General features: G+C 49.3%; 1 protein-coding gene across 1 annotated transcript; it reads left to right on the forward strand.

Moving 5' to 3' along the window:
• The first annotated feature begins 1,876 nt into the window (after positions 1-1,876).
• LOC122375527 (protein Wnt-8b-like) lies at positions 1,877-27,444 on the forward strand. The gene is made up of 8 exons (XM_043354979.1): positions 1,877-2,079; positions 4,254-4,287; positions 4,990-5,105; positions 9,077-9,219; positions 14,134-14,276; positions 16,317-16,456; positions 17,059-17,186; positions 26,365-27,444. Exons 1-8 carry the CDS (start codon positions 2,003-2,005, stop codon positions 26,583-26,585), a joined length of 1,002 nt encoding a protein of 333 aa, XP_043210914.1. The 5' UTR covers positions 1,877-2,002; the 3' UTR covers positions 26,586-27,444.

Raw genomic sequence — 27,444 nt, forward strand, 5'->3', positions numbered from 1 at the left:
CTTATTCAGCACCAAACGCACGTCTTGAAATTATTATTTTACATAGGGAGTGCGATAACTCATGTAAAGTTTGCGCCGAATTAAGGTTTGTCATTTGACACACCACATCGCAAGCGTGTACTAAACTGGGTTTCGTAATCCGTACCCTAAGGCAATGCAAATAAGTGATATGGGGAACGTGTTGGCGACTAAATATGTGGTAGAAAACGGCTAAGAGTCGCACAAGCAAGCATTCACTCAATCAAACAACAACAAAAAAGCAGTCGGTATCCGTGCAACTTTGTATTCAGTCAATATAAACTAAGTTAGTCATAAAAATAAATACCTAGGTCGTCCCGGTAACGAAATATCGTTACCGTTATCTACATCTTCCTTATCCTTACCAATGTAAATCCGCCGAACGCGTGGACAGCCCAAATCCACATAGACTGGACGTGTCTACACGTGAATGGTGCCCTCGTCACTGAGTAATCCTATGTCGCGTTTCTTTTCAGTAAAATCATGAACAACAGCTTCGAATACCTACTTCTACAAAAAACTTTCGTATGTTATTCGTTGCACGATGAAAAAAAAACGAAATGAAGGAGAAAGACGTAAGCAATCAAAAGAAGACGCATGACTAAAGCGTCTGCTCTTATGCTGCAGCTTTATGAAGAAACGTCTTTATTCAATATTGCTGCGAACAATTGTAACCAATTATTCCAAGACTAATGAAACTGAACTATGTATTTGCTTTACGAACTATAACACTATGCGTCAGCTATGTTCCTTTACGATATTTACTTTTAGCCGGGGAAGGACGGGTGTAGGTATTTGACGTTAGGACTTAGGAGCTATGTTTTTCCACATTCTAAAAGACTGTAAATATACCCATAAACATCTACTTTTCCGTTTATCCGCATCAATCAGCAACATAAAGTACATTTCTATTTACATCTTCACAAAGTTTCCCCCACCCCTAGCTTTATCATTCGACAGGTGACTACCTTACGGCGGCCTGGTAACACCTGGTAACACCTTTTAACAGCTGGTAACATCCACGAGTCGTCGGCAACCCTCTCTAGTCAGATTGCCAATTCTATTTACACCTCTCTCTCGGCGCCATCGAGTCGCAGTCATCATCTCCCCGACTCCATCAGACAAAACCTCTCAATCAACACTTCTGGGCGACAATTCTCTCGTCTGCACCTCACAAAGGTCATGTCTGGTGGTAGACAATCTTGGCGCCGAGGTAACAATGGCGGCGCGGGTCGCTCCTGGCGCGGTGGATGGCCGGACCGCCCAGACAATCTACCAGACAATGAGTGAGACAGCGAGACGGCGGGGTACGCCAGCAGTCGCATTGTCTGACCGCTGTGACATGCCGCCTGCCGGGTGACCACCCGCCCGCCGCCCGGCCGCCCGCCGCAAAACCCACAAACCCTGCTGCTTCCGCCGGGGGCCCGCCGCCGCCCCCCCTACCCCTACCCCCCGGTGTCTTACTAACGCGACCCGGGCGGCGTCGAAAGGAGAAATGATCGTGTTCACTTAATTACCTGTGAAAGAGCACGGTATCCCAGGTATGGGCCGGGCGGCCCCTTTGAACCCGTCGCTAACACACGGGCAGATGCCGGCCAGGGACCTCACACGCGTGGCAGGGGTCTGCGCAGGACAGGAATATCAAATATCATATCATGTTTCATTGGGGTTGATGTCCGGACAGATATCATAGAATCTTTGTGTGGTGAGGTGATGTGATGCGTGGTTTGATCGGGATTTCGTACGCAGGCTGTCGTAGATTTCCGGCTTTAGCGTGCGTGGAGGAGCCCTGACCTTGGAATGCTGCCCTCTGATTGGTGGACGTCTCGGGTCGCTGATGACCCGGGCGGCAGCTGCTGGGCGGCAGTTTTTGTTCCAACTCTCCAGCGCGCGGACGTGCGTCGGGAGCCGTCCGAACGCACCTTTTGGTGTTGTATTTATTCTTATTTATTTATACAAGTATTTATTATCTAACTAAGCAGTGATGGGTGTGCTGATCAGGAGCTGGCTGTGGTGTTGTGCGTTCGCCTGGAGTTTTTATTCATCGTCTGCACTGGCCTGGTGAGTAAACTCGGAGCTGGATACTCCTCCGTTGACAAAACATTGGATCATCTGGGAAGTTTAATTAGGAAAATTGGTGAGTTCTTATAGCCAACACTAACAACTTGCCCTTTATAGCTGTAAATTTTGATGATTTTCTTAGCAATTTCTCCGCCCGATTTCTGCGTGTGTGTTTCTTCAAAAAATCATGGAATTTACGACGCAGTTGGCATAATGTACTAAAACTCACTTTCCCATAAACAACGGTTGGGATTGCGTTTGAATCCGATCATAAGCCATGGATGGAAGTGAATATTCATAGATTGCAGCCATCGATAAATGTCTAGGGCTTTGTAAGATTATAGTCAAGCTAAGCTAGAATACTTCATCAATAATGCATCGACGAAGAGCGTGCATTTAAAGCAGGTCCCACTCTTTTATCTATCCTTTTCACTGCGATTTATCCAGTATCCACAAAAAAATGAAGCACAGGAAATTGAAAAAGTCGTATGTTACCTGTCAATATGGATAGAAAAATAGTCGATTTATAAGTAGCAGACAAAGAAATCCAACTGGAAAGTTTGGCGCTTCTGGAAAAAAGAATCACTGGTACTGAGACGTATACTAGAAAGTGTCAATAATTTACCATGGGTTATGTTGCATGCATATCCCTAATAGCGCTATTGTTTTACCTGTCCATCGCAGTTATAAATTTGCAATTTATAAACACTTTCTTCTCATCTAAAGGTAAAATAGTGTTGATGATAATGTAGGTATGCAGCTCACAGAGTAATTATTTTGCAACTGAATGCTTACTCCTAACCCTCGCCGGACTTTCGTTTGGTTTCTACATACAGAGGCAGAGGGGGGCGGGAGGGGGGAGGGGCCGAGGCGAGTACAACCTCCCCGCCGTTTCGCCCCTAATTAAAATAGAGCCTCGCGGAAAAAGAATGTGTGCCGGTGGCATATGAGATCAAGTCGAGTGCCTCAAAGTGCTCATTCGGTTTTTTGATGAATAACTTCGCCAAAAATGGTTGCAGAGCCGCAACTTTGGCACCAGCGTGTTCTTCGTGCTCAGGCACGTCGATGGTACCCATTAGTGATGTCAATTACGGAAAATCGGAATACCGATACCAAACCAAATACCAACCAAAACCACGGGAAAATACCGAAACCAAACCTACTTGGGAATTTGAGGGAAATACCAACTTTTTACCGATTTATTAGCCTCCTATACATTAGTGAGGGCTTATGATACCGACAAAATACCAAACACATTACGATTGAAATACCAAATACCAAGTTGGTATCGGTATACCAAAAAGTTGGTATCCGATTGACATCTCTAGTACCTACATATACATTTTGTTTGGGTGATGTCAACTTAATGTGTTGAACTCGGGACAAGGTCAGGTCAGAGCCACCCAGGTCACGAACTTGGTCAAAGGAGGTGATATCGCAAACATTTCATTCGGCAGGTCATTTCGAGTCCATTGGTGGATTTCCCGTCTCGCCCTACCCTAATTTGAGCGGAAGCTGTTGACGAAAAATGTACATAGTATGACCTTCGTGACGTAATACATAACGACACGCAAAGTCAACAATGCAAAGGTGAAACATCAGACCTTGCAAAGAGTGCATGAAATCGCGATTTCATGTGTTTGAGATATATTAAAATCATTCCTGTGCCAAAATAACAGTTTCCATACTCTTACTCTTAGAAAAACTGAAATATCTATGCCAAGTTGTGACAGTTGACACCTATAGAGGATAAAAAGCCCTGTAAGTTTGATCACCCTGTGAAAGTTCCTCTAGCACTGACGGCGTTGCGAAGTTGCGACATCTAAGAAGCGTGCAGAGGTTCACTTATGACAAAGGTCAGTGACCTGACCTGACCTGAACGTGCGGTCAACGGTGTCACAAGATCGGGCTTGAATCAAGGTCGGGGTGTCAAGTTTCAGATCTCTATCGCCAACGTGTTCAGAGCAATCGTGAAAAAAACCTATGGGGGGGGAGGGGCGGCACCCGCCCCCTCCCTTCGGTCGGCGAAAATGAAACAATGCTTGTATGACTTTGTTTTTCTTCTTCTAATGGGCATCTTGACGTCTACTAAATCTGTACCTACTCGTGCTCAGTTGATATTTAATGTTCTATCAAGAAACACTGGCTAATGATTGTTTTGCTCGTTATTTCAGGTCGCTGGGCAATGTTCTAATGACTGGCATTTCGGTGAGTAGTGGACAACAAATATCCTTCTTCCTTTCTTAGGAAAGCACAATAAAGTCACCGAGACGCCAATGGATTTGCTGTAAATAGCTTCATTGATGAATGAGGTGCATGTGTTTATGACTTCTGTGACCTTGGACCTGTCTCCCGTGACCTGCGATGTATGTGACTTGTGAGCTTTGACCTCTGTGATTTATGTGACCTGATTCCTCTGTGTCCCTTATCGCTGTAGCCCGCGATCTTTGTGATCTGTGAGGAATAGCCTGAGACTTGTGGTATTTGTGAGTCTGTGACCACTGTGACCCTTGTGACCTGTGCTACCTGTGACCTGTGTTACCTGTGACCTTTGTGACCTTTGTGGCCTGTGGGACCTGTGACCTTTATGCCCTCAGGCAGGGTATGGAGTTCACTGTTAACAAGACAGTGGGTCAGCACTTGGCCTGTGTGACCTGTGTGACCTCTGTGATATTGTGACCTCAATATGCCCTCAGGCGGGTGTGGAGTTTGCCGATAATATGGCGGTCGATCAGCGGTTGACCTGTGCGACCTCTGTGACCTGTGACCTGTGACCTGTGACCGGTGACCTGTGACCTTTATGCCCTCAGCCGGGTGTGGAGTTTACCGATAACATGGCGGTCGGTCAGCAGTTGACCTGTGTGACCTCTGTGACCTGTAACCTGTGACCTGTGACCTGTGTATCCTCAGGCGGGTGTGGAGTTTACCGATAACATGGCAGTGGGTCAGCGGTTGGCACACACCCACTGTCAGAAGCAGTTCTTCTGGCACCAATGGAACTGTCCCACAGAGGAGTTCCTCAAAAGGTCAGTCAGTGAGAGAGGAACGAGTTCCTCAAAAGGCCAGTCAATGTGGGAGGGACAGGAGTATGGTAGGACTAGGAATGAGGACTGAAACTTTCGGCCACAAAGCAGTTCTCCAAAATCCAAAAGTCAGTCAATGGGACGAAACTGTGACTGAACACTACCCCACATAGGACCGCGGAGTTTCTGAAAAAAATGCAATGAAAAAAAACTATCTCCAAGTCCAGTCATTCAATGTCACAACGTCAGTGAAGCAACGCAGGCCTGGACCTCGGTCTGCGGGGAAAAGTTCAGTTCAAAAGTCACCCAGGGAGCAATTGATGCTACAGCTGTACCATCAGTAGGTAAGTTAATTGGCCGATTCTGGACCGGACCTGCCCAATCCAATTAAAGGTCAGATACCAGTGACGGTAATATAACGTCGAATTCCACGGAGACTGAGCTATTATGTCAGATGTTGGAGACACCCTGCGTTCAATAGGATTTACGGAACAGTGGCATTTAGTTCTTCTGACAGAGGGTAGACCAATAATGCACGCAGTACAGAGGTGACTATGGACAGAGTCATAATATCCAATGCTTTCGGTGGACAATTGTCCAATGCTTTCGGCGGATATTTGTTTTATGCTTTCGGCGGATAATTGTCCAATGCTTTTGGCGGATAATTGTCCAATGCTTTCGGCGGATATTTGTTCAATGCTTTTGGTGGAGATTCGTCAAATACATTTGACGGAGACGCAACGCCCAGTATGCTTGGCGGTTACATAACGGCTGACGCATTTAGCGCATACGGATAACCAAATACCTCTAATGCACGGATAGTATATCCTTCGCCCCAGTGGGGGGGCATATGTTACCACCCTGTCGCGTTTTTCGCGTGTGAATAAAAAACCGCGGCGCGTAGCGCCGCGCCGCTTGGGGTAGCTTTTGTTACATCAATTGTGGACAATGTGTGAAATTTTTGACCCCAGATCATGTCAGGTCAGGTCACCAGGTCAAGTTAACTGACCAAGCCTAAAAAAGTTTGCAATCATGTCCAGCCTGCAGTGTTTGTCAAAAAGGTTTTAAACTTCGTGGATTGCATGCTGTTATGGGCGCCTACAATTTGTATATCTCGGATTTTTCATATCCGTGACCTAAGGTCAGGTCAGTGGCGTGACCTTTCCATTACAAGTCAATGGAGAAAAATGGAAATGCCTCTAGATCCGTGTGTACGCATAGGAACAGTCCAAATATTTCAGAATCACAATGATTTAGTCCACTCGTGATGACCAAGGTGTCATTTTTGCTGATAGCCTCTAGAAAGGTCATCCGAGGTCATTTGAGGCTACAAACAGTTTTTTTGCCAATAACTCGCGATTGGAAAGAGATAGAACGCTGGGGATGGTCTCTTTGTGTTCGTCTCGTTGAGACGCATCGACTGATATGCAACATGACCTTTTCCGGTCAGGTCATGACCTTGACCTGAGGTCAAATTTTCAAGTTGACCTTTCAAGGTCAAATTATAGTTCATTCGACGCGTCTCGGCGAGGGGAACACGATTCTGGCAATAGAAATGTCGTGGCTTTTTGTAGTCGAAAGTTATTGTCGAAAAACACTTTTCGTAAAAACAGCTATTTTTGGAGTTTTTGCCCTCTGGAGGCTAAACCGTTGACCTGAGGTCAATTTTGATAATGACCTTTTCAAAAGAAAAGTTCAAAAGCTATCGATTGCTTTTTCACGCGTTTTTCTAGCTACCATAGTTCCTGAGATAGTGGCATGTTTTCTGAAAAATATAATGACAATTGGCAAATTTTGACCTTTGATGACCTCTGGTGACCCCAATATTGCTCTAAGGTGAAAAATGACCGAAGTACTTTCAAACGTACGCATTGAGAGCTATCGACTGCTTTTTACCGCGTCTTTCTAGCCCTCTTAGTTTTTGAGTTAGAGGTGGGTGGTAAAATACGAGTATGCCCCCCCCCCCCCCCCCACTAGGGCGAAGTTGGCTGAGACCGCCACTGGGGCGCGGGATATGATAACTGAACACTTCTCATCCGCGATGGATGCTCAGGTTTGGCAGACAGAAGATGAAACGAATTGACATACCAGACCGAGTTTGGACTCCTTCAAGAATCTGAAAAGAACTACACGCTTCGAAATAAGGTTGTTTTCGATTGTTGTAGCGTGTTATCACTACTAAATGAGTTTGTAGATATTTGCATATATGCATATTGTGCAATGCTTTATTTCGGTCACGATAAATAAACCTACTTATGTGTCACAGAATGCACACAATTAATTAAGTGTGCTTTGGGAAGGTCTCGTAGAGACCTTTCGAACGCCGCCTCGCGGGGCTCGATACGCCCATTGGTTCTCGAGATAACAGGGGGGGGTCGGATCCGACCCCCCCCCCGGCTGTCGTGGGTACGGAAATAGCCCAGGTGGTGCCGGGACGGGTTAGTGGCAATGACGATCCTCAATTCATAGATAAAGTCTTTTCCATTAGCAATGTTTCTCAACGGTGCAAATATCGGTTACCACTTCTTATGTCGAAAGTATTTGTACTTTCGCGAAGTCTTACATCGCTTTTTCATGTAGCTGCTCTATAATGACACGCCGATATTGGCTTAGGTAACACCCCCTTCGCTTTCTAATGCCGTTTCTGTCGGCCATTACTATTAATAGGCGCTTTCTGTTCCCTCCATAACTCCTCTTGTCGCTGGCTACCATTCATTTGCCTAATGTAGGCGCTATAGCGCTTCCCTGCACAGAACTTAAAGATCAATAACCGGCCTCACTATCTTTTCTGGGAACGATTGTCGGTCTCTAGAGAGCTGCATTGCCTTTGTTTGGAGATTATTGCAGAACTTTTGTAGCGCTCACGGCATTTAATGTGGCTTGCTTGGTATCATTGATAAGGCTTGTGCTGGGGCAACGTTGCGTCATTGAATTGTTTTGTGACACTGCCACTGGCACACCGAAATTGTTACTGACACTGACACTGACACTGACACTGACACACTTACACTGACACACTGACACTGACACACTGACACTGACACACTGATACTGACGCACTGACACTGACACACTGACACTGACACACTGCCACTGACTCACTGACACTGACTGGCATACTAACTTTATGACACTGACACACTGAAACTGACACTGACTCACTGACACTGACACGCTGACACTGACACACTGACACTGACACACTGACACACTGACACTGACACACTGACACTGACTCACTGAAACTGACACACTGACACTGACACTGACACACTAACACTGACACACTGACGCTGACGCGCTGACACTGACGCTGACACTGACACGCTGACACTGACACACTGATACACTGATACGCTGTCGCACTGACGCTGACTCACTGACACTGACTCACTGAAACTGACACACTGACGCTGACACACTAACACACTGACACTGACACATTGACACCTACACACTGATACACTGACAATGACACACTGACACTGACACACTGACTGACACTGACACACTGACGCTGACACACTGACCCTGACTCACTAACACTGACACACTGAAACTGACACAGTGACACTGACACAGTGACACTGACGCACTGATAGTGACACTGACTGACACACTGACGCACTGATACAGTGACACTGACACACAGACACTGACACACGGACACACGGACACTGACACACTGACACTGACACACTGACACTGGCACACTGACACTGACTCACTGACACTGACTCGTTGACACTGACTCGTTGACACTGAATCGCTGACACTGACTCGCTGACACTGACTCACTGACACTGACTCGTTGACACTGAATCGCTGACACGGACTCACTGACACTCAATCTGACGAAGACACCTGACACACTGACACTGACTCACTGAAACTGACACACTGACGCACTGACACACTGACACTGACACACTGACACTGCTACTGACACTGACACCATCATTCTCCCTCCTCAGGAACCACCAGCCGGGCCCTGCCACCCGCGAAGCCGCCGTCGTGGACGCCCTAACTGCTGGAGCGATCGCCTACTCCCTGACACGGAACTGCTCCAGTGGGCAGATCGCCGGCTGTACCTGTCAGAGCAGGCCGACCAGGAGGGGTGAGTAGCCTCTGATCGGGCGAATAGTGCGGGGACCGACCAGGAGGGGTGAGTAGCCTCTGATCGGGGAACACGGAACTGCTCCAGTGGGCAGATCGCCGGCTGTACCTGTCAGAGCAGACCGACCAGTAGGGGTGAGTAACCTCTGATCGGGGAACACGGAACTGCTCCAGTGGGCAGATCGCCGGCTGTACCTGTCAGAGCAGACCGACCAGTAGGGGTGAGTAGCCTCTGATCGGGCGAATCGTGCGGGGATGTGATATTATGGCGATTTCTATTTTCCGACGTCGGTAGAGGCATGATTTTTGAGGGAGATTGGAGACAGTGGGTCTATCTTCAGGGCAGTGTTCGCCACGGGCCGCAAAATCCCAGTCCAGCCCAGCCCAGCCCGAGCCCATTCATGGTCAAGCGTGAAAGCCCAGCCCGGCCCAGCTCGTCAAAAATGAATGGAATAAAAATTATTGACACCACACAGGTACCCAGAGGTAGTGAAGAAACAATCTTTTGCGAGCAACATGCACAATGCACATTGCATGCATGCCTTATTAACTCGTTTTTGAGTCTTGCACGGTAATAAGCTATGTAGTTATAGTTGTTGTCGCAGTTGCGAACCCCTGACTCCACTTTACAGTACTATGTAGTTGGCCCAGCCCATCCACAGCCCATCGATCCTTCATATTTGAGTGCCCAACCCGTAGCCCAGCCCAGCCCAGCCCATGGCCCATTGGGCTGGCCCGGCCCATGGCGAACACTGCTTCAGGGCTAGAGAGGGGAAAATACGGGAAGGGTTGGGTTGCAGCTTGACGAGCTCTGAGGATAGCCAAGGGCTGTGATTTTATTTAACTATTTGATCCATCACCCCACAAATTTTATTTGCATGAAGAAATGACGAAATGTACATGAACTTTGTAAAGAGTCGTAAAACACCGTGCAAAGCTATAGGCTTTAGTCCATGCGTAAACATCGAGTGGTGTTTACTGTTTATTAACCTCACTGAAAACTTTTTTACTCTCCCCTGGAGAGTAAATCCGCTGGGAGGGAGTACGAGGCACGCAGACGTTTTTTACCACGTACCGCGGGGTAAACTCTTCTAATTTATTCTCTTCCAGAGGATAAATCCGTTATTTTACTCTTGACTTAAGGGTAACACTTTGGTATTACCCACCACCACGGAGTAAATATATTCCTTCTCGGGGAGTTTACCCCCCAGGAAAGGGTAAGGTGTCCACAGACGTTTTTTACCACTCTCCAGAGGGTAAAAACTTTGTATTTACTCCTTCCCAGGTGGTAAATCCGTTGTTTTACTCTTGGCTGAAGGGTAACACTTTGATTTTACCCACCACCATGGAGTAAATATACTCATTCCTGGGGAGTTTACCCTCCAGGAAAGAGTAAGACGTCCACAGACGTTTTTTACCACTCTCGGGAGGGTAAAAACTTTGTATTTACTCCTTCCCAGGTGGTAACTTCTTCAATTTACTCTCGTCCCGAGAATTACACGTCCCCTAAAATATCGTCAGTAGGGTAAAATAATTATACTCCTTGGGTGTTTACCCCGACGAGAATAGTAAAACATCCAACTGACCCTTCACATCGGAGTAAATTTTACACTCTTGCAAGGAGTCATTGCAAGGGTAATGGTTTACCCTACCATACAGAGTAAACTCGTATCGTGTTCTCCGTGGAGGCACCTTGTTTGACATGAAAATTTAAAAATTAGGCGGAAAAGTGGATTTGTATCCCCACTAATTTTTTAAATTATCAATGAAAAATATAAGGTGAGCGCAACATTACACATCAATGACACGGATACCAGACACTAACACCTATTCTCTACGCAGTCCTATAATACAACCAACCAACATTCACTGTCTTCATAAGTATGCTCTGTATTGTCGAAACAACAACGCAAGTACACTGCAACACTAATGTGATACATCACAGCCGATCACTTGAAAGGTGAGACAACTCAGCCTAGCTCAGGCTAGCTCGAAACACTATAAAACTTTAAACGTCAAAAGTACGGTATGCGTCACAACGGTCTCGACGGATAGCTTGACACACAGACGTTTTTTACCACCCTCCAGATGGTAAATTTTACTCTTTCATGGAGAGTAAACTCGTCAGGGAGGGGTAACGTGACACACAGACGTTTTTTACCATCTTCTGTATGGTAAACTCTTTTGATTTACTCTCGTCTAGAGGGCAACATTTTCGAAGTTACACGCTGTGGAAGGGTAACTTTTTAACGTGACCCTCCTCTAAAGAGTAGCATGCCATCTACTCTGTGATTTACCACCTTACAAAGAGCATATTCTTCTGGCTTACCCTTAGTGACATGGTAATGTTTATGCTTTCCTTTAGTGTAAACCCCCCAGAGGATGGTAACGGACCCACAGACGCTCTTCAGAAGCTTCGCGAAGCTTCTGTTAACCGGAGCTCATCAACTAAAAAACATGCTTCAAGAGCAACAATACATATTTGGCATTCCGTACAAACAATACGAGGGGTTCACTGCAGCCATGAACATTGTGAGACTCCACTTATTCATACGCGTTCAGCGATGCACACGCGGTAAACAAACATCACGATACAACTTGAATGCAACTTGAATACGAATACTCAAAATGAATGCTTGAATATGAATAAGAATTCAGCTCCCTCAAATTGGATAAGGCACAGCCCACAATATTTGAAGTGAACGGCAGCGTTCCTGGGTGGTCGCCCGTCTACGTGGGATAATAAAACTGCATCACTACAGTATATATCTTTTTCTAAGTCACCAACAAAATGCATCACAACAAAGTTTATGTACCTACTTACAACACTCTGCCACGTGGCCGTGCGCGGGATCTGTAAGCCAGATCAAACTAGCACCACTCAACAGCACGTAATGCTCCATCAAATCGGTACTTACAATAAAATGTCCGCAGAGGCTCTATAGGCGATGAACAGCACACAAGCACAATCACCAACGGCCACCTCGCGCCACACCGACACTGCGCACACCCTCTCTCGGAGACTAACGGCGGAAAACTGACAGATGCGCGCGGCCTTCAACCTTCAAACGGCCGATCTCGTTTTTGATTGGCTGATTGATACTCTTTCAAATATTATATTCACGAGGGTAAACAAGATCCACACATGGAACGACCACCTGCACACGAGTCACAATACCTAGGAGGAAAGAGTTTTCGTCCTGTTCAGGATTGCGAGAGTAATATTGATATTTACATGGTAATAATACTCTTTGCTGGCGAATAACTTCAATTTACCCACGCACCGTTACCATGCACATAATGGTAGCAGCGAGGTACCCTTTAAATATACTCTTGTCTTGCGGGTTCGGTAAAAATGAATCCTCCAGGAGGTGGTAAAAAAGTTTTCAGTGCTGTGTGGGTCGCTTCGCCACGGCCCAAAGGTCAATTTATGCGTCTCGTAATTCATTTAGTGGTTTATTGGAGTCCCCACAGTGGTGAGAGCCGGGGATCGAGTCGATTCGGCGATCGATGCAGGCGATTCCTGACGGAGGTGGTCTGCGATAGTGGGGAGCATGGGAGCAGCCCAGGCCAGTTGAATCAATCGATAGTTGGGGTGAACCGTGGCTGGGAGCCTAACCTTTCGCTTGTTCGACCTCTCTCTGACGCAAGAGAAGTAGATCCCTTGTGGGCCCACTGTTTTCCCGATCGGTTATTAGATTTCAATGATGCGTTTGATTGGGTTTGGGGAATAGGCTATTTTTCGCTTTATCTGAGGCTTTTACATTTAATAATTAATTTTTAGGTGCATCATCTCTCCAATATTGGCACCACTTACCCTGCATAAAATTATCACAGTATCATCACATTTTTGGAGACCAATGTTTTTACATATAATGCTACAACATGCCCTTATATGTCACCTACTCAGTGTTCTCTTCAAAGAAGCTAGCATGCCCATCGATTTTGTAGCAATCACTTTTTTCATCTTCTGCGCAGTGACTCCCATCGACATTTAATTTACCGTAGCAGTGAATTATCCCTGGCACAGATGTTTCCTAGCTAATAAGCATTGTTAACGAGAACTCTCTGAGGTGTAGCTAATATCCTGATCGCAGACGATGTGTGTGCTTATACGTGCTGTTCTCAGCAACATTGTGACCGTAAAAAAACAGGGATTTAAGCAGTGCCAGAGGGTGTATTTACATTTATGTTCTAGACTGTGCTGCTGTATCAACTGTCCTCCAGCCTGTGTAAAAGCCACTTGCCGGGACCTGGCCACTTGCCGGTTTATACCCTTACTTACACGTGTGCTCTCAGTTCCTGGCCACTGGCCTCAGAACTGCGTTCTTTACTTCGTGTCCTGGATGCTGGCCCTCAATGCACACTTATTTGCCCGTCACTTGAACTCGAACCTCTTCATCTTTTCCAAAACCAATAAGGGGGGGGGGGGGTCCGCCAGGGGCAGGCTCCAGTCTTTCAGCCTCACATGCTATATTACACCTCGTCTGTAACACACGGTCTCACAATGTATCGCGCTGTCTCACACTATCCCACACTATTTAACAATGTCTCACACTGTCTCATTGTCTCACACTGTCTCACACTGTCTCACAATGTCTTACACTGTCTTATCCGTCTCGTGCTGTTCCACACTGTCTAACAATGTCTTACATATTTTCAAATTGTCTCACAATTTCTCACATATTCTCACACTGGCTGACACTGTCTCACCTTGTCTCATACTGCCTCACATATGTATTCTCACATTGTCCCAAACTGTCTCACACTTCCCCACACTTTCCCACACTTTCCAACACTATCTCAAACTATCTCACACTGCCACATACCTACTGTCTTACGCTGTCCCACGCTGTCTCACACTCTCTCACCTTATCTCACACCGTCTCACCTTGTCTCACCTTTCTCGCCGCAGCTGACGACTGGCAGTGGGGAGGCTGCAGCGACAATGTCGAGTTTGGAGTGAGAATGTCTCAGCAGTTCCTGGACCATGTGCCGCTGAACATGCCGCTGCACCGGGCACTGCTGAGACTGCACAACAACCAGGCTGGACGAGAGGTGAGATAACACAACAACAAAACACTGGTGAAACTGCACAACAACCAGGCTGGACGGGAGGTGAGATAACACAACAAATACAGCTGAGACTACACAACAGCCAGGCCGGACGAGAGGTGAGATAACACAACAAACAACAACAGAGACAGAACAACAACCAGGCTGGACGAGATGTGAGATAACACAACGAACACTGTCACACTGCTGAGACTGCACAACAACCAGGCTGGACGAGATATGAGATAACACAACACACTGCTGCGACTGCACAACAACCAGGCTGGACGAGAGGTGAGATAACACAACAACAGACAACAACAAACAACAACAGAGACTGCACAACAACCAGGCTGGACGAGAGGTGAGATAATACAACACACTGCTGAGGCTGCACAACAGAAAGGCTGGACGAGAGGTGAGATAACACAACAAACACTGCTGCTCAGACTGCACAACAACCAGGCTGGACGAGAGGTGAGATAACACAACACACTGCTGAGACTGCACAACAACCAGGCTGGACGAGAGGTGAGATAACACAACAAACATTGCTGAGACTGCACAACAACCAGGCTGGACGAGAGGTGAGATAACACAACAAACACTGCTGAGACTGCACAACAACCAGGCTGGACGAGAGGTGAGATAACACAACAAACAACAACAGAGACAGAACAACAACCAGGCTGGACGAGATGTGAGATAACACAACGAACACTGTCACACTGCTGAGACTGCACAACAACCAGGCTGGACGAGATGTGAGATAACACAACAAACACTGCTGAGGCTGCACAACATCCAGGCTGGACGAGGGGTGAGATAACACAACAACAACAACAACAACAAACAACAACAGAGACTGCACAACAACCAGGCTGGACGAGAGGTGAGATAACACAACAGACAACAACAGAGACTGCATTACAACGAGGCTGGACGGGAGGTGATATAACACAGTAAAACAGCAACAGACTCTGCTCAAACTGCACAACAAAAGGCTGGACGAGAGGTGAGATTGCACAACAGGTACCTACTGCTGGGACAGCACAACAACCAGGCTGGACTAGAGGTGAGATAGGTAACACCACAGCAACAGTCACTGCTGAGACTGCAAAACAACCAGAATAGTGTGCGATGGGTAGCAGGACTGTAGGTTTTGTTCCGATCAATGAAAATGGATTCACAAATATAATGCATCCATTATTTTATATTTCTTAGGATATCGTTCTACATTTGTGAAACATGTATTTGATACTTTAATACTTAATGCTGTAGTTTCGAGGTTTTGTTTAGCCCTTAAGCTCTTTGTTTAGCATCTTAGCATTACGACTACGCAATGTTTTGGTCCGCTATGAAACTCAATCGCCCCAGCTCATTGAATTAATGTTGGTGTCCACATAAACTTTTTTCATCTGAACACCGTAAGGATGTGAAACTGTACCTGTTCACCGCTCACAGACGCGGATCCTGCTAACGGCACCCTCAGGCCACCTGGTTCTACAATTTCGGCCTAACTGCGTATATCGCGAGTAACTTGCCCCTGTGGAACTTGAAACAACCGGATTTAGAAGGCTCTCATCTAACTTAGCTTTTATGAGCACCATAGTTAGCTAATGTAAGAAATAATTGGTGGTGTATTTCGTTGTGTGGCAGGTTGAATCTTCAACAGGATTGAATTTCATTCAGCGAGTGGGGTTGTTACACGGCGTTCAGGATTTTGCAGCGTGCCTGCGTTTTAATAAAAACTGCCTGCGAGTTGATTACAAGGAGCTGTATGTTTACCTAAGGCAAGGCAAACAGGATGTGGCCCGCACAATTGCAGTCGTGTTGACGTTTTTTACGTATTTCTACGTATTTACGTATTTCACTCTGGTATTTCTAGAGCATCTGTAAGTCGACTGCTAAATGTGCATAGTTGCTGTTCAAATCTAGCTAATGATGTCAAGTGACCTAGAACCTCTCTTGTATGCAGTTGGTGCATCGGTCCACCCGCCGTCTTTGTCTCATGATCTGAACTGTCCTTTATTTTTCTTACAGTTGGTTCGTCGTTCGACCCGACGCCTCTGCAAGTGCCACGGGGTGAGCGGCTCCTGCAGCATGGAAACCTGCTGGACCCAGATCGCCGACTTCACGATTACGGCTGAGCGGGTGCGGAGACGCTACAGAAAGGCCAAACGGTGAGTGCCATGACGCTACAGGAAGGCCAAAACGGTGAGTGCCATAAAGCCACAGGAAGGCCAAACGGTGAGTCATGAGTGCCATAACATTACAGAAAAGTGCCAAGCGGTGAGTTTCTTATCGCTACAGAAAAGCCAAACGATGTGTATGATAGCTCTGCATTGCAGTGATTATCGGGATTTAAAAGTTGAAAGGAATCGGCTTATTATGGCTATTTCTGAATTGCTCCGTCTTATGCTCTGCTGTGACAATTAACATAGATAATCTCTGAAATATAACCCCTAAACTCGAATCTATTTCTTTCCCAGACTGGCCGTGGATGTAAGCTTTTCACAAACCTATGACCTGTAACATCAAATATCTTATCTCTAGCCTCTGATCTCTGACCTTTAACCCCTAACCTCTCACCTCTCACCTCTGACCTCTGAGCACCGACTTGTGATCTCCGACCTCGGCCTTCTAACCCCTGACCTCTCACCTCTCACCTCTCACCTCTGCCCTCTAACCTCTGACCTCTGCCATCTGCCCTCTAACCTCTGACCTCTGCCCTCTGACCTCTGCCCTCTAACCTCTAACCTCTAACCTCTGACCCCTCCCGCAGGCTCACGCTCGGCTCTGACGGTAACGACGTCTCTCCGACGGCGTCGGTCAGCTTTGAGGGTGTACGGGTCACCGACCTGACCTACATGGACGATTCGCCAGACTTCTGCCGCACAGTGGCACCAAATGGTACGTAACGGCACCAAACGGCACCAAACGGTACGTAACGGCACCAAACGGTACCAAACGGTACGTAACGGTACCAAACGGTACCAAACGGTACATAGCGACTGGGGATGTCAATGGATAAAAATGCAAAATGTGTGGTGTGTCAGTCAGTGCCACACGGAAAGCAATTTGGTGTTCGATGCTTCAAAGCAATGTGATTTTGGTGTTTGGTATTTTAAATTACGTTCAAGCTAGTGTTTGGCCAACTCAATGCGTTCGTTATAGACCGGTCGTGAAGAACCTCGCCTGTATGAACTTTTTCAGAGTTTTACCCGATACACGTCCACCGCACATATACGCTAGGATAAAATATACCCAACATATTTTGTGACTGGTGACAAAAAAAAATAGATCCTCGCTTCGGCAAGTGTTAACATCCATTCAATTCTATTTCACGGGTGGAACAATTTCCGCGTAATATCCTGCCCACTCCAACTATTCATTTCCTGGTTGATGCTGTCCACTTCCGAAAGCACTATTAGTCCCAGTTAATTAAATGCATATTCAAGGAACATCAGGCTTTTCCCCTGAATTTAATCACATTCAGGCCATGACTGAACAAAATTTTAAAGCTGTCCGATGTAGTGCAATCATGGTTGTTTCGGGCAACGGAATTGTTGTTAGCGTTCTGCTGCTGAATTCACCGAAACATTGCATAATGCAGAGTGACACCAGTTGGCAGTATCTGAAACAGGCTTAATTCAATGCCGGCGGCGCCGACACTGGATCAGCGGAACAACAATGGCTGTTCAGAGATGTGACTTCTAGCTTAGGATATAAAAACAATGACTGAAGATGATTTCTGACAACGGGGAGCATATCCCGCTATCGCCCTTGTTGAGAAAGAATTGTGGCAGTCATTATCAGAACGTCAGTCATTATCAGCAGTGGCAGTCGTTATCAGCAGTCATTATCATCATTTGTAGACGGGTCCCGCCTCGCCACTCCGGCTCCGACACGCAAGCTTCACAAGAGAGCTTATATTGCACCGCACCACCGCCACTCGTGCCGGCCGCCAGGACTCCCCCACACGAGAGCGACAACAAACCGAAGAGACATCGGAAACTAAGGTACTAGGGCTGCAACTAAACAGAAACTAAAGTAACAGCCCCGTAGATAATTATGACAATATCAAATAAATACTTAAGTGACGCGAATTAATCAGATATAAAATCGGACAAGAGACAACGCAGGAAACAATAAGAAACAGAAGAGAAGCCGGTACGAAATTAAACGGCGCCAATAAATGGACCGACTACATCCGACCCTCTTAACGAAAAGAAGCGGACATCGGTAACAAACAACATTAGGCACAGATCAAAAGTCGGAAGGCGACGCAACACGACAGCGCGCGGCACTCCGTCCGAGCGCGGCAATCCGTCCGAGCGCGGCACTCCGTCCGAGCGCGGCACTCCGTCCGAGCGCGGCACTCCGTCCGAGCGCGGCACTCCGTCCGAGCGCGGCACTCCGTCCGAGCGCGGCACCCATTGCAGAGCGCAGCAATCACCACGCTGCGCGCAGCAGCCACCGTCCGAATACGGTGCGCTCAACAGCGCGGCGCGCGGCACCCACCGCGTACGCAGCGCTCGGCACAATAAACTGCACAGTGCGCGGCGCCATCACCGCAGCGCACGGCACCGCGCAGGTCGCGGCACCCTCGCCGCGGCCACGACCACGGGACCACGGAAGGCCCAGCCACGGGAAGCACGGCCGCAGAGTACGGCCACAGAGCACGACCGTATAGCGCGGCCGCGGAGTGCGGCCGCGGGCAGCTCGGCCGCGGGCAGCTCGGCCGCGGGCAGATCGGCCGCGGGCAGCTCGGCCGCGGGCAGCTCGGCCGCGGGCAGCTCGGCCGCGGGCAGCTCGGCCGCGGACAGCTCGGCCGCGGGCAGCTCGGCCGCGGGCAGCTCGGCCGCGGGCAGCTCGGCCGCGGGCAGCTCGGCCGCGGGCAGCTCGGCCGCGGGCAGCTCGGCCGCGGGCAGCTCGGCCGCGGACAGCTCGGCCGCGGACAGCTCGGCCGCGGACAGCTCGGCTACGACAAATCTGGGAATAGAACACGTGAAAATAACGATGTATTTGAGCATCACTCAGCACTCCATCGAGACCACGCTGGACAGATTCGCCAATTCAAGGCGCTGGATGGCTGCATGCCATGTCGATCGGCGCGTTCCGTTAGCAGAACAGCCAGACGGGCGTCCCCAACCAGCTAGCCACGACATTACCAGACAATTTGCCAGCAGCGACCACAGCAAAAAATCACAGCAAAAATCATCAGTTAGCAGCTGATCTCGCGGCTCACATCACATACGATCAACGATGAACTATAGTTACAAAGACCTTAACTAGGGACAGAATCGGTTAGGCGGTCTCGACGCTCTCTCAGAGCGCCGCAGGGCCGGCACCGGAGCTACTGACCTCTGTGCGTCGGTAGACACGGCAGCAGCTTGCCAGCCAGGAACCTCCCGGGCGGCGCCAGACGGCGCAGGACTCACCGGAGGAAGCCCGTCGCCGGCGGGGTCGGCGGGAGCCGCGAATCGCCCGGCCTCCCCATCGCGAGACCGCGACAGGTACGAGTCGCCGCCCAGCGCCGCATACCGAGGCGGCGACGGAGACCGCGGACACGGCGGCTGTGCGCCATCGTCAGAGCCGGACGACATCACTGCAGATCTGGGGACTGACGTGTCCGGGGCCACGACTGGCGCGGACGGGTCATCATCGCGAGGTTTCAGTCTATTGTGGTGGACAACGACAGACTTTTTGCCTCCCAGCACCCTCACCCGGTAGTTCAGCTCAGACAGTTTCTTAACGATGACGGCAGGCTTCCACGGTCGAATGAACTTATAGTACTCGCCACTCTTGGCCACACTCCTGAAAAGGTATACCGAGTCACCTTCCTGAAAATCGTACATGGTCAGCTTCCTGTCAAACAATCTCTTGTTGCGCGCGTGGCGTCGGTCAGAGGCCTCAAGCGCAACTTTGTGAGACAGTTTAATACGTTTAGTCAGTTTTGACAGATATTCGGACACGGTGACACTTTTCGGAGCGGTGGAGGGTACCTGCAGCTGCACTGAGGCAGGCATCCTCGGGTCTCTGCCGAACATCAGGTAGTACGGCGAGTGACCGAGCGAGGAATGCACCTTGGCTCTGTACCCAAGCATGAGGAGGGGTATGTGCACATCCCACTCAGCATGGTTCGCGTCCAAGTACTTTGCCAGCATGTCAAGGATAGTACGCATCATCCGCTCGCACTTCGAATTACCCTCAGGGTGGAAAGCAGAAGAAAATGACTTCTCGACACCAAGCAGTCGGCAAACCTCGGTAAGAAGAGAACCAGAAAAGTTGGCAGCATTGTCAGAGTGAATGCGTCGGGGGCAGCCGAAACGCGCGATAAATTGGTTCACGATGACGTCAGCAACAGTAACAGCAGACATGTCGGGCACAGGAAAAACTTCACACCAACGGGTAAAATGGTCACAAATGACAAGAAGATGTTTGTTGCCTCTGGCAGTGGTAGGCAAACCACACAGAAAATCGATAGAAATCGTTTCAAAAGGCTCATCAGAATACAGTTCACCCATCGAGGCTCTCGGACGCGGGACTGGTGTGGCACGAGTATTGCATTTTACGCAGCGACTGCAAAACTCGGTGATAGTGGCTTCCATACCAGGCCACCAGAACTCGCGTCGCGCAGTCAGTGTAAGTGAATCGGCACCGAAATGACCACCAGTAGGGCCAGCGTGCAGCGAGGTAAGCACGCCTGCAATCAACTGCTGCGGGACAACCAACTGTAACTGATCGTCTCCGCCTGGGCACGACCGAAAACAACGAAACACAACACCGTCAACGATGCGCAATCTGTGCCATTGGCGCAAGAGGGGAACGGTAGCTGGGGAAACAGTGGAAGACCTGGGTCTGATGCCCAGAGAAAGATGTTTTGCAATCTCAGAAATCGCACAATCCTGATCCTGCTCGTGTCTCAGAAAACTGTTTGACCAGGCATTTGGCGACACAACACGCACATGCTCGTCAGTTTGTGTTTCAACATCGCGCGACTGAGGACAGCGACTCATCACGTCAGCGGGCACGTTCTCTGCACCAGGGCGATACACGACGTCAAACTCAAATCCGGAAAGGATCTCAAACCACCGAGCGAGAATCCCAGTGGGGTTCTTAAATGTCATCAGCCAGCGAAGACTGGCGTGGTCTGTGTTCAGTTCGAAACGTTTACCGATCAAGTAGTGCCTAAAATGTTGGGTAAACACCACACACGCCAACAGCTCTTTACGAGTAGTGCTGTAGTTCCTTTGAGACTTACTCAGCTTTTGTGACGCGTAGGCGATCACACGGTCTTCACCGTCCTGTTCCTGGAACAGTGTTGCCCCGATTCCTAGGTCAGACGCGTCAGTGTCAAGGCGGAACCGTCCGGCTCCGGCGGAAAATCGGGGAAACGAGACAACGGGCGCGGTGGACAGGGCATCCTTCAGTCTGTCGAACGCGATTTGTGCCTCGTCCGTCCACACAAACTTTGCGTCCTTGTGGGTCAGACGGAAAAGGGGGTCAGCGATCTCAGCGAAGTTTTTCACGAACTTTCGGAAGTAAGAAGCCAGCCCGAGGAAGCTACTGAGCTCCTTCTGCGTTCTCGGACAGGGCCACTCAACCACCTTCTGAACCTTCTGAGGATCAGTGGACACTCCCTCAGTCGAAACGACGTGTCCCAAGAAGTTGACACTCTTTGTGAAAAACGAACACTTTTCTAGGTTTAGGGTCAGGCCAGCACTCTCAAAACGTTGCAACACTTTGTCAAGTTTGGACATCACGTCATCAAACCCACGCCCGTGCACAATGATGTCGTCGAAATAATGGACGCAGTCACGGGGGGTCAAATCTCCAAGCACAATATCAAGTAGGCGGGCGCAAGTCGCAGGGGCTCCCGCCAGGCCAAAAACCATGCGTGTGTACCGGTACGTACCGAACGGCGTAGCTATCGTCGTCTTATCCCTGTCTCTGGGGTTAACGGCGACCTGAAAGTAGGCGCTGTTCATGTCTAGCTGACAAAATGTGTCAGAGCCAGCTAGAGCTTCAAGCGAGTCATCCACTCTCGGTATCTGATATACGGGTACCTTGGACACGGCATTGAGACGGCGCAAATCGGCAACCATTCGAAATGCACCAGATTTCTTTTTCACGAGGCAAATCGGGGACGACCACTCTCCATCCGATTCCTCAAGTATGCCCCGCTCGACCAGATCCTGAATCTGGGAGCGCAGCTCATCGGACAAGTGTGGCGGAATACGTCTGGGGGGCTGACGGATAGGGGGATGGTCACCGGTATCTATATCGTGGGTGACCAGATCAGTGAACCCCACGTGGCCGTCAAACATCTCAGCGTGTCTTTTGAGCAGCGACTCGAGCTTACCTTTCTGCTCAGCAGTCAGGTCGGAGCCGCACTGGGCAGCCTGTAGTCCAGCGGCGTAGCTCGACCTCTCTCCGTCTCCGTGTGACTGCTCGACAAAGCCAACCTCCAGGCTGGCCAGGGTTCGCTTTTTGGGAATGGTAATGGGCTCCGTGGTCACGTTACGCACAACGACCGGTACTTTGGAACCAGAGACTGTCACCAGAGCACCAACTACCTCCAAACCGTGCAGGTCAGCATCAGTGGGCTCAACGAGGGCGGGGCCGTGGTAATCAGTATGAGCCACAAACGCGTTCAAAATCACCTCGGTGCCCGGGGCTACCACACGATCAGCATTGAGGCACACGTCACCGATGGACACGGCATGAGCGGACACAGAGCGAACGACTTCAGTTGGAGTAACGAACAGTCGTTTAGAGCGCAAGTCAATGACACAAGGGCAGTGTTGTAAAAAATCAATGCCAAGCAAACAGGGCACATCAGTAAACTCAGAAACGAAAAATGGAACGGTGCATGTGACACCAGCAATGTCTACTGGCACCACGGTACGGCCAAGCAACGGAAGCTCGGAAAGAGATGCAGTACGAGCCTGAACGGAGGTCTTTTTCAGAATAAGGTTGGGCATGGCATCAAACACAGACTTATGCAGCAAACTGATCGAGCTGCCCGTGTCCAAGAGACACTGGCAGTCGACGCCGGCCAGTCGGGCCGACAGACGCATGTCATCGCTCAAGGGAACTACATGTGCGTGTGACTTGGTGGTGTCAGAGTCGGGGTGGTCCGGTCGCCGGGGGGCGGGCCGCTCGGCTCCCGACGGCCGGACCCAGTCGCGTTTCCCTGCGACTGAGGTGACTGAGGACACATCACTGCAATGTGACCAACCGTCTGACATCTAAAGCAAGTTCGGTTCCGCAATCTGCAGCGGTCACGGGTGTGTCCGCGTCCACCACAACAGAAACATACCCGCGGGCCATCGCCCTCTCGACGCCCGGGGGTGCGGCTCGAACGGTTCGGAGGAGCAGCAGATCGGACCGCGGCCTCCAAGTCGGCCACCCGGCTGGCCAACCGAGCCAGCTCACCGTCCGTGTCGAGCCGGTGGACGACACTGGGACGGGCCCGTGTCAGGTACGTCTGTGAAGCAATCAAATTGCGTACCTTACTCACAGCACCATCAAAGGACGAGATCCCGTCAGCGATCACGGCAGCATGCAGTTCAGCTGGCAAAGTTGCCAGGAAGTGGCTGAACATCAGGGGACCAACATCAGTGAGCGTGGGAAACGCAAGAGACAGCAGCTTACGAAACCTAATCACGAACGAGTCGAGGCTCTCGTCAGGGCTAAACTTCAGGTCACGCAAGGTCAGGTGCTGCTCAGTCACAGTCTTTGTGACGAAGACATCTTTCAAGCCTGCAGCGGCTGTCTGAAACGACACAGTCTGGTCGGCGGGCAGGCTATCGAAAGCGTCGCGGGCAATACCAGCAAGCGACAGTGGCAAGACGTTTAACATCTGCTCGTCAGACCATCCCCTGAGCCTCCCATACCTCCCAAAATCATCAAGAAACCGTCTCAGAGATCCCTGCCCATCAAAGCGTGGCATCGCAATCCCCGAATCTACGGTCTGAACCGGCTCAGCAATGGCTGCCTCAGCCTTCAAAACTGATTGAGAGGGCATGGTGGCAGCGAAAGTGACAGAAAAAAAAACTCCGCAAATGAAATCAGTCTCCACCCTCACGCAACTAACCGACCATTGTAGGCGGGCTGGGTGTCCTCACGTCAGCACAAATCCGAAGACGAACACCAGCACGCGGCTTCAGAGCGGCGCAGCGGCACACCGGACCACAGCGCAGCGCGCCGGGCGGCGGCTCGAGCCAGACTGGCCGGGCCGCGGCCAGACAGTCGGCGGCGGCCGGCGGGCGGTCGGCGGTCGAGGTCACCCGCAGAGGCGCGCCCAGCGCCGCAGACCAGGGCGGCGGCTACGGTTGCAGGAACCAGACCATGGCGACGGCGACCGAAGACGAAGACGAGGGTCCGAACATGGTACACCGCTGCCACCAGTTGTAGACGGGTCCCGCCTCGCCACTCCGGCTCCGACACGCAAGCTTCACAAGAGAGCTTATATTGCACCGCACCACCGCCACTCGTGCCGGCCGCCAGGACTCCCCCACACGAGAGCGACAACAAACCGAAGAGACATCGGAAACTAAGGTACTAGGGCTGCAACTAAACAGAAACTAAAGTAACAGCCCCGTAGATAATTATGACAATATCAAATAAATACTTAAGTGACGCGAATTAATCAGATATAAAATCGGACAAGAGACAACGCAGGAAACAATAAGAAACAGAAGAGAAGCCGGTACGAAATTAAACGGCGCCAATAAATGGACCGACTACACATTGATCAGAACGTTATCCCGCGGAAAATTTAAAAGTGTTCTTAATAGCGGCACAAATGCTGTTCTGCGGAGCTGATGGTCTAAATGTTACCTAAGCTTGGCGTCAACTTTGTGTCATGATGATATCTACACAGCCGATTGTCTACATGTTCCCTCGAGATTTCCAGCACGTTACCCTGATGATGGCCTAATTGCTACTCGGTCTCAGCCCTAACTGTGCAGGGTGCTCAACTCATGCTGGATGTGTTACGAAACTGTCTTCGTGGTCATTACCGACACGCAACTCGTATTTTTACCAGTTATCAGCTCAGTACTGGCACTGCTTTCTAAGATTTTACTTGACTGTGTAGGCACTAGAGATGTCAATCGGGTACCAACTTTTTGGTATACCGATACCAAACCGATACCAACTCGGTATTTGGTATTTCAATCCTAATATGTTTGGTATTTTGTTGGTATCATAAACCATCGCTAATGTTTAAGAGGCTAAGATATCGGTAAAAAGTTGGCATTTTCCTCATGTTCCCAAGTTGGTTTGTTTTCGGTATTTCTCCACGGTTTTGGTTGGTATTTGGTTTGGTATCGGTATTCCGATTTTCCGTAATTGACATCACTAGTAGGCACACAACTTTTCATCAGCATCTAGCCGGCCGCCGGGACAAGGTAGTAAGACACAATTTAAACGCATTATCCATTTTGGAATCTGTTTTCAGTTCCACCCTCCAGAATCCACCCTCTTGATAATAGGAAAGCCAAGAACATGCAATGGAGCTTGCTTATACACAACATCTCCTTTCTAAAAAAGATATTCTAGATCCATCTGTTATTATTCCCTAAGTCGTTGACGGCCGCCCTGGGGACGTAGTTGGTAGGAGCGTTATTCCGGGACGGGGGTCCGGGTTCGAATCCCGGTCCCGATAAGCAGGATTTTACCGTTACTTGGCACCATGCCGTTTGAAGGAAAGCAAATAAATGCATAAGTTTTTTTTTAAATCCTGGTCAGCTTGCCGAGGGAAAAAGAGGCAAAAAAGAAAAAAGAAAAAAAGAGATATGACAAAAAAACAGCAATAAAAAGAAAAGAAAAAGAACAAAGAACAAGATCAAACGAGAAAAGGAAAGAAAAGGAAAAAGCCAACAGCCCCCCCAAAACAAAAACAAACGGCAAACAAAGGCACTGGCCAGGACCCCTATCCTCCCCATACTCCCATCCGTCCCAATGCACCCCACTGTCTCCTCCCCAACTGCAACTCCGAATGGGCTGTTATCACTATGTGGAAGCCCAAAAGCCGTCAAATACGATTACGATTACGATGTTTTTATTTTGTTTACAGGCGACATTGGCACGCGCGGCCGGGAATGTTCGCGTGCCACCGGTCCGGGGGTGACCCACGCCGAACGACGCTCCTGTAAGAACCTCTGCAGACGCTGTGGCCGCAGGGTCAAACGCCAGGTCACGGAGGTCAAGACATCGTGTAACTGCAAATTCCACTGGTGTTGTCAGGTCACGTGCGACACGTGTACACAAAAGTCGTACAAATATACGTGCCGGTAATGGCACACGTGGTGGTGCACGTGGCGCACGTGCCAAACGTGGCACCAATGGTTTTGGGTGTCATCGCAACACTAAAAGACAACACAGGGGCAAGATGTCTGGAGTCTGGCGGATAAATATCTGAAGGAGTGGTGCTGGTGTCCAGTGGCGCCGCCAAGTGGCAGATTGCGACAGTTTTAGTGTCGCAGTTGGTCGGCAGATGGCAGTGCGGTGAATCTAGTCTATTTGGCGGCGATTTTGAGTGTTGTGTGGCTATGTTCGTCGACTCATTTCTCCTGTAAGAATTTTTGCCAGCTTTTGAACAATGAAGATTGAAGGACACAACCAACCGACCGACTGGGGATGAGGGGGGGGGGGGGGGCACGACAATGCTGGGTCACGTGACAATGTGACTTGCACTATGTGACTGATCACCCGACGACCTCACAGCCTGAATACGTATACGGGTCTACTTGTGCTTAGTAACTGACTGGATAGGTTCTCGCGGGTCATTGCTGAACGGGATTTGCTAGACCTTTTTGGGTAGATGCTGAATCATTTCGTGATCAGGCTTTTCCGTCCAGCGAATTCACTTGATGTGAATCGATGAGCATTGTCTTATGTGTTTTAGCTATTTGTATTATTCGTCTGGTTTTATTTTCCCTTGGGCTTCTTCGCCCTGTTGCCCTATTTATTGACTAAGTTATTGGCGAGCTAACTAGGTGTAGCGTGTAAAGACACAATAGTGAGGCAAATGTCACGCATCGATGGCTCAGGGATGGACATAGAGACCTGTACATTTTCAGCTGTGACAAATCGGCTTTTCGGACGTTTAGCGATGCGACATTAAAACTGGACCAAGTAATCATCAACATTCAAA

The sequence above is a fragment of the Amphibalanus amphitrite genome, unplaced genomic scaffold, assembly GCF_019059575.1.
Source record: "Amphibalanus amphitrite isolate SeventyFive unplaced genomic scaffold, NRLGWU_Aamphi_draft 001861F_arrow, whole genome shotgun sequence".
Lineage (NCBI taxonomy): Eukaryota > Metazoa > Arthropoda > Thecostraca > Balanomorpha > Balanidae > Amphibalanus > Amphibalanus amphitrite.

Bases quoted from the DNA above. Each gene is read 5' to 3' on its own strand.
- LOC122375527 (XM_043354979.1), top strand. From the start codon at position 2,003: ATGGGTGTGCTGATCAGGAGCTGGCTGTGGTGTTGTGCGTTCGCCTGG. The intron at 16,457-17,058 runs GTGAGTGCCATG...CCCCTCCCGCAG, and splicing joins CGCTACAGAAAGGCCAAACG to GCTCACGCTCGGCTCTGACG. The intron at 17,187-26,364 runs GTACGTAACGGC...TTTTGTTTACAG, and splicing joins CCGCACAGTGGCACCAAATG to GCGACATTGGCACGCGCGGC.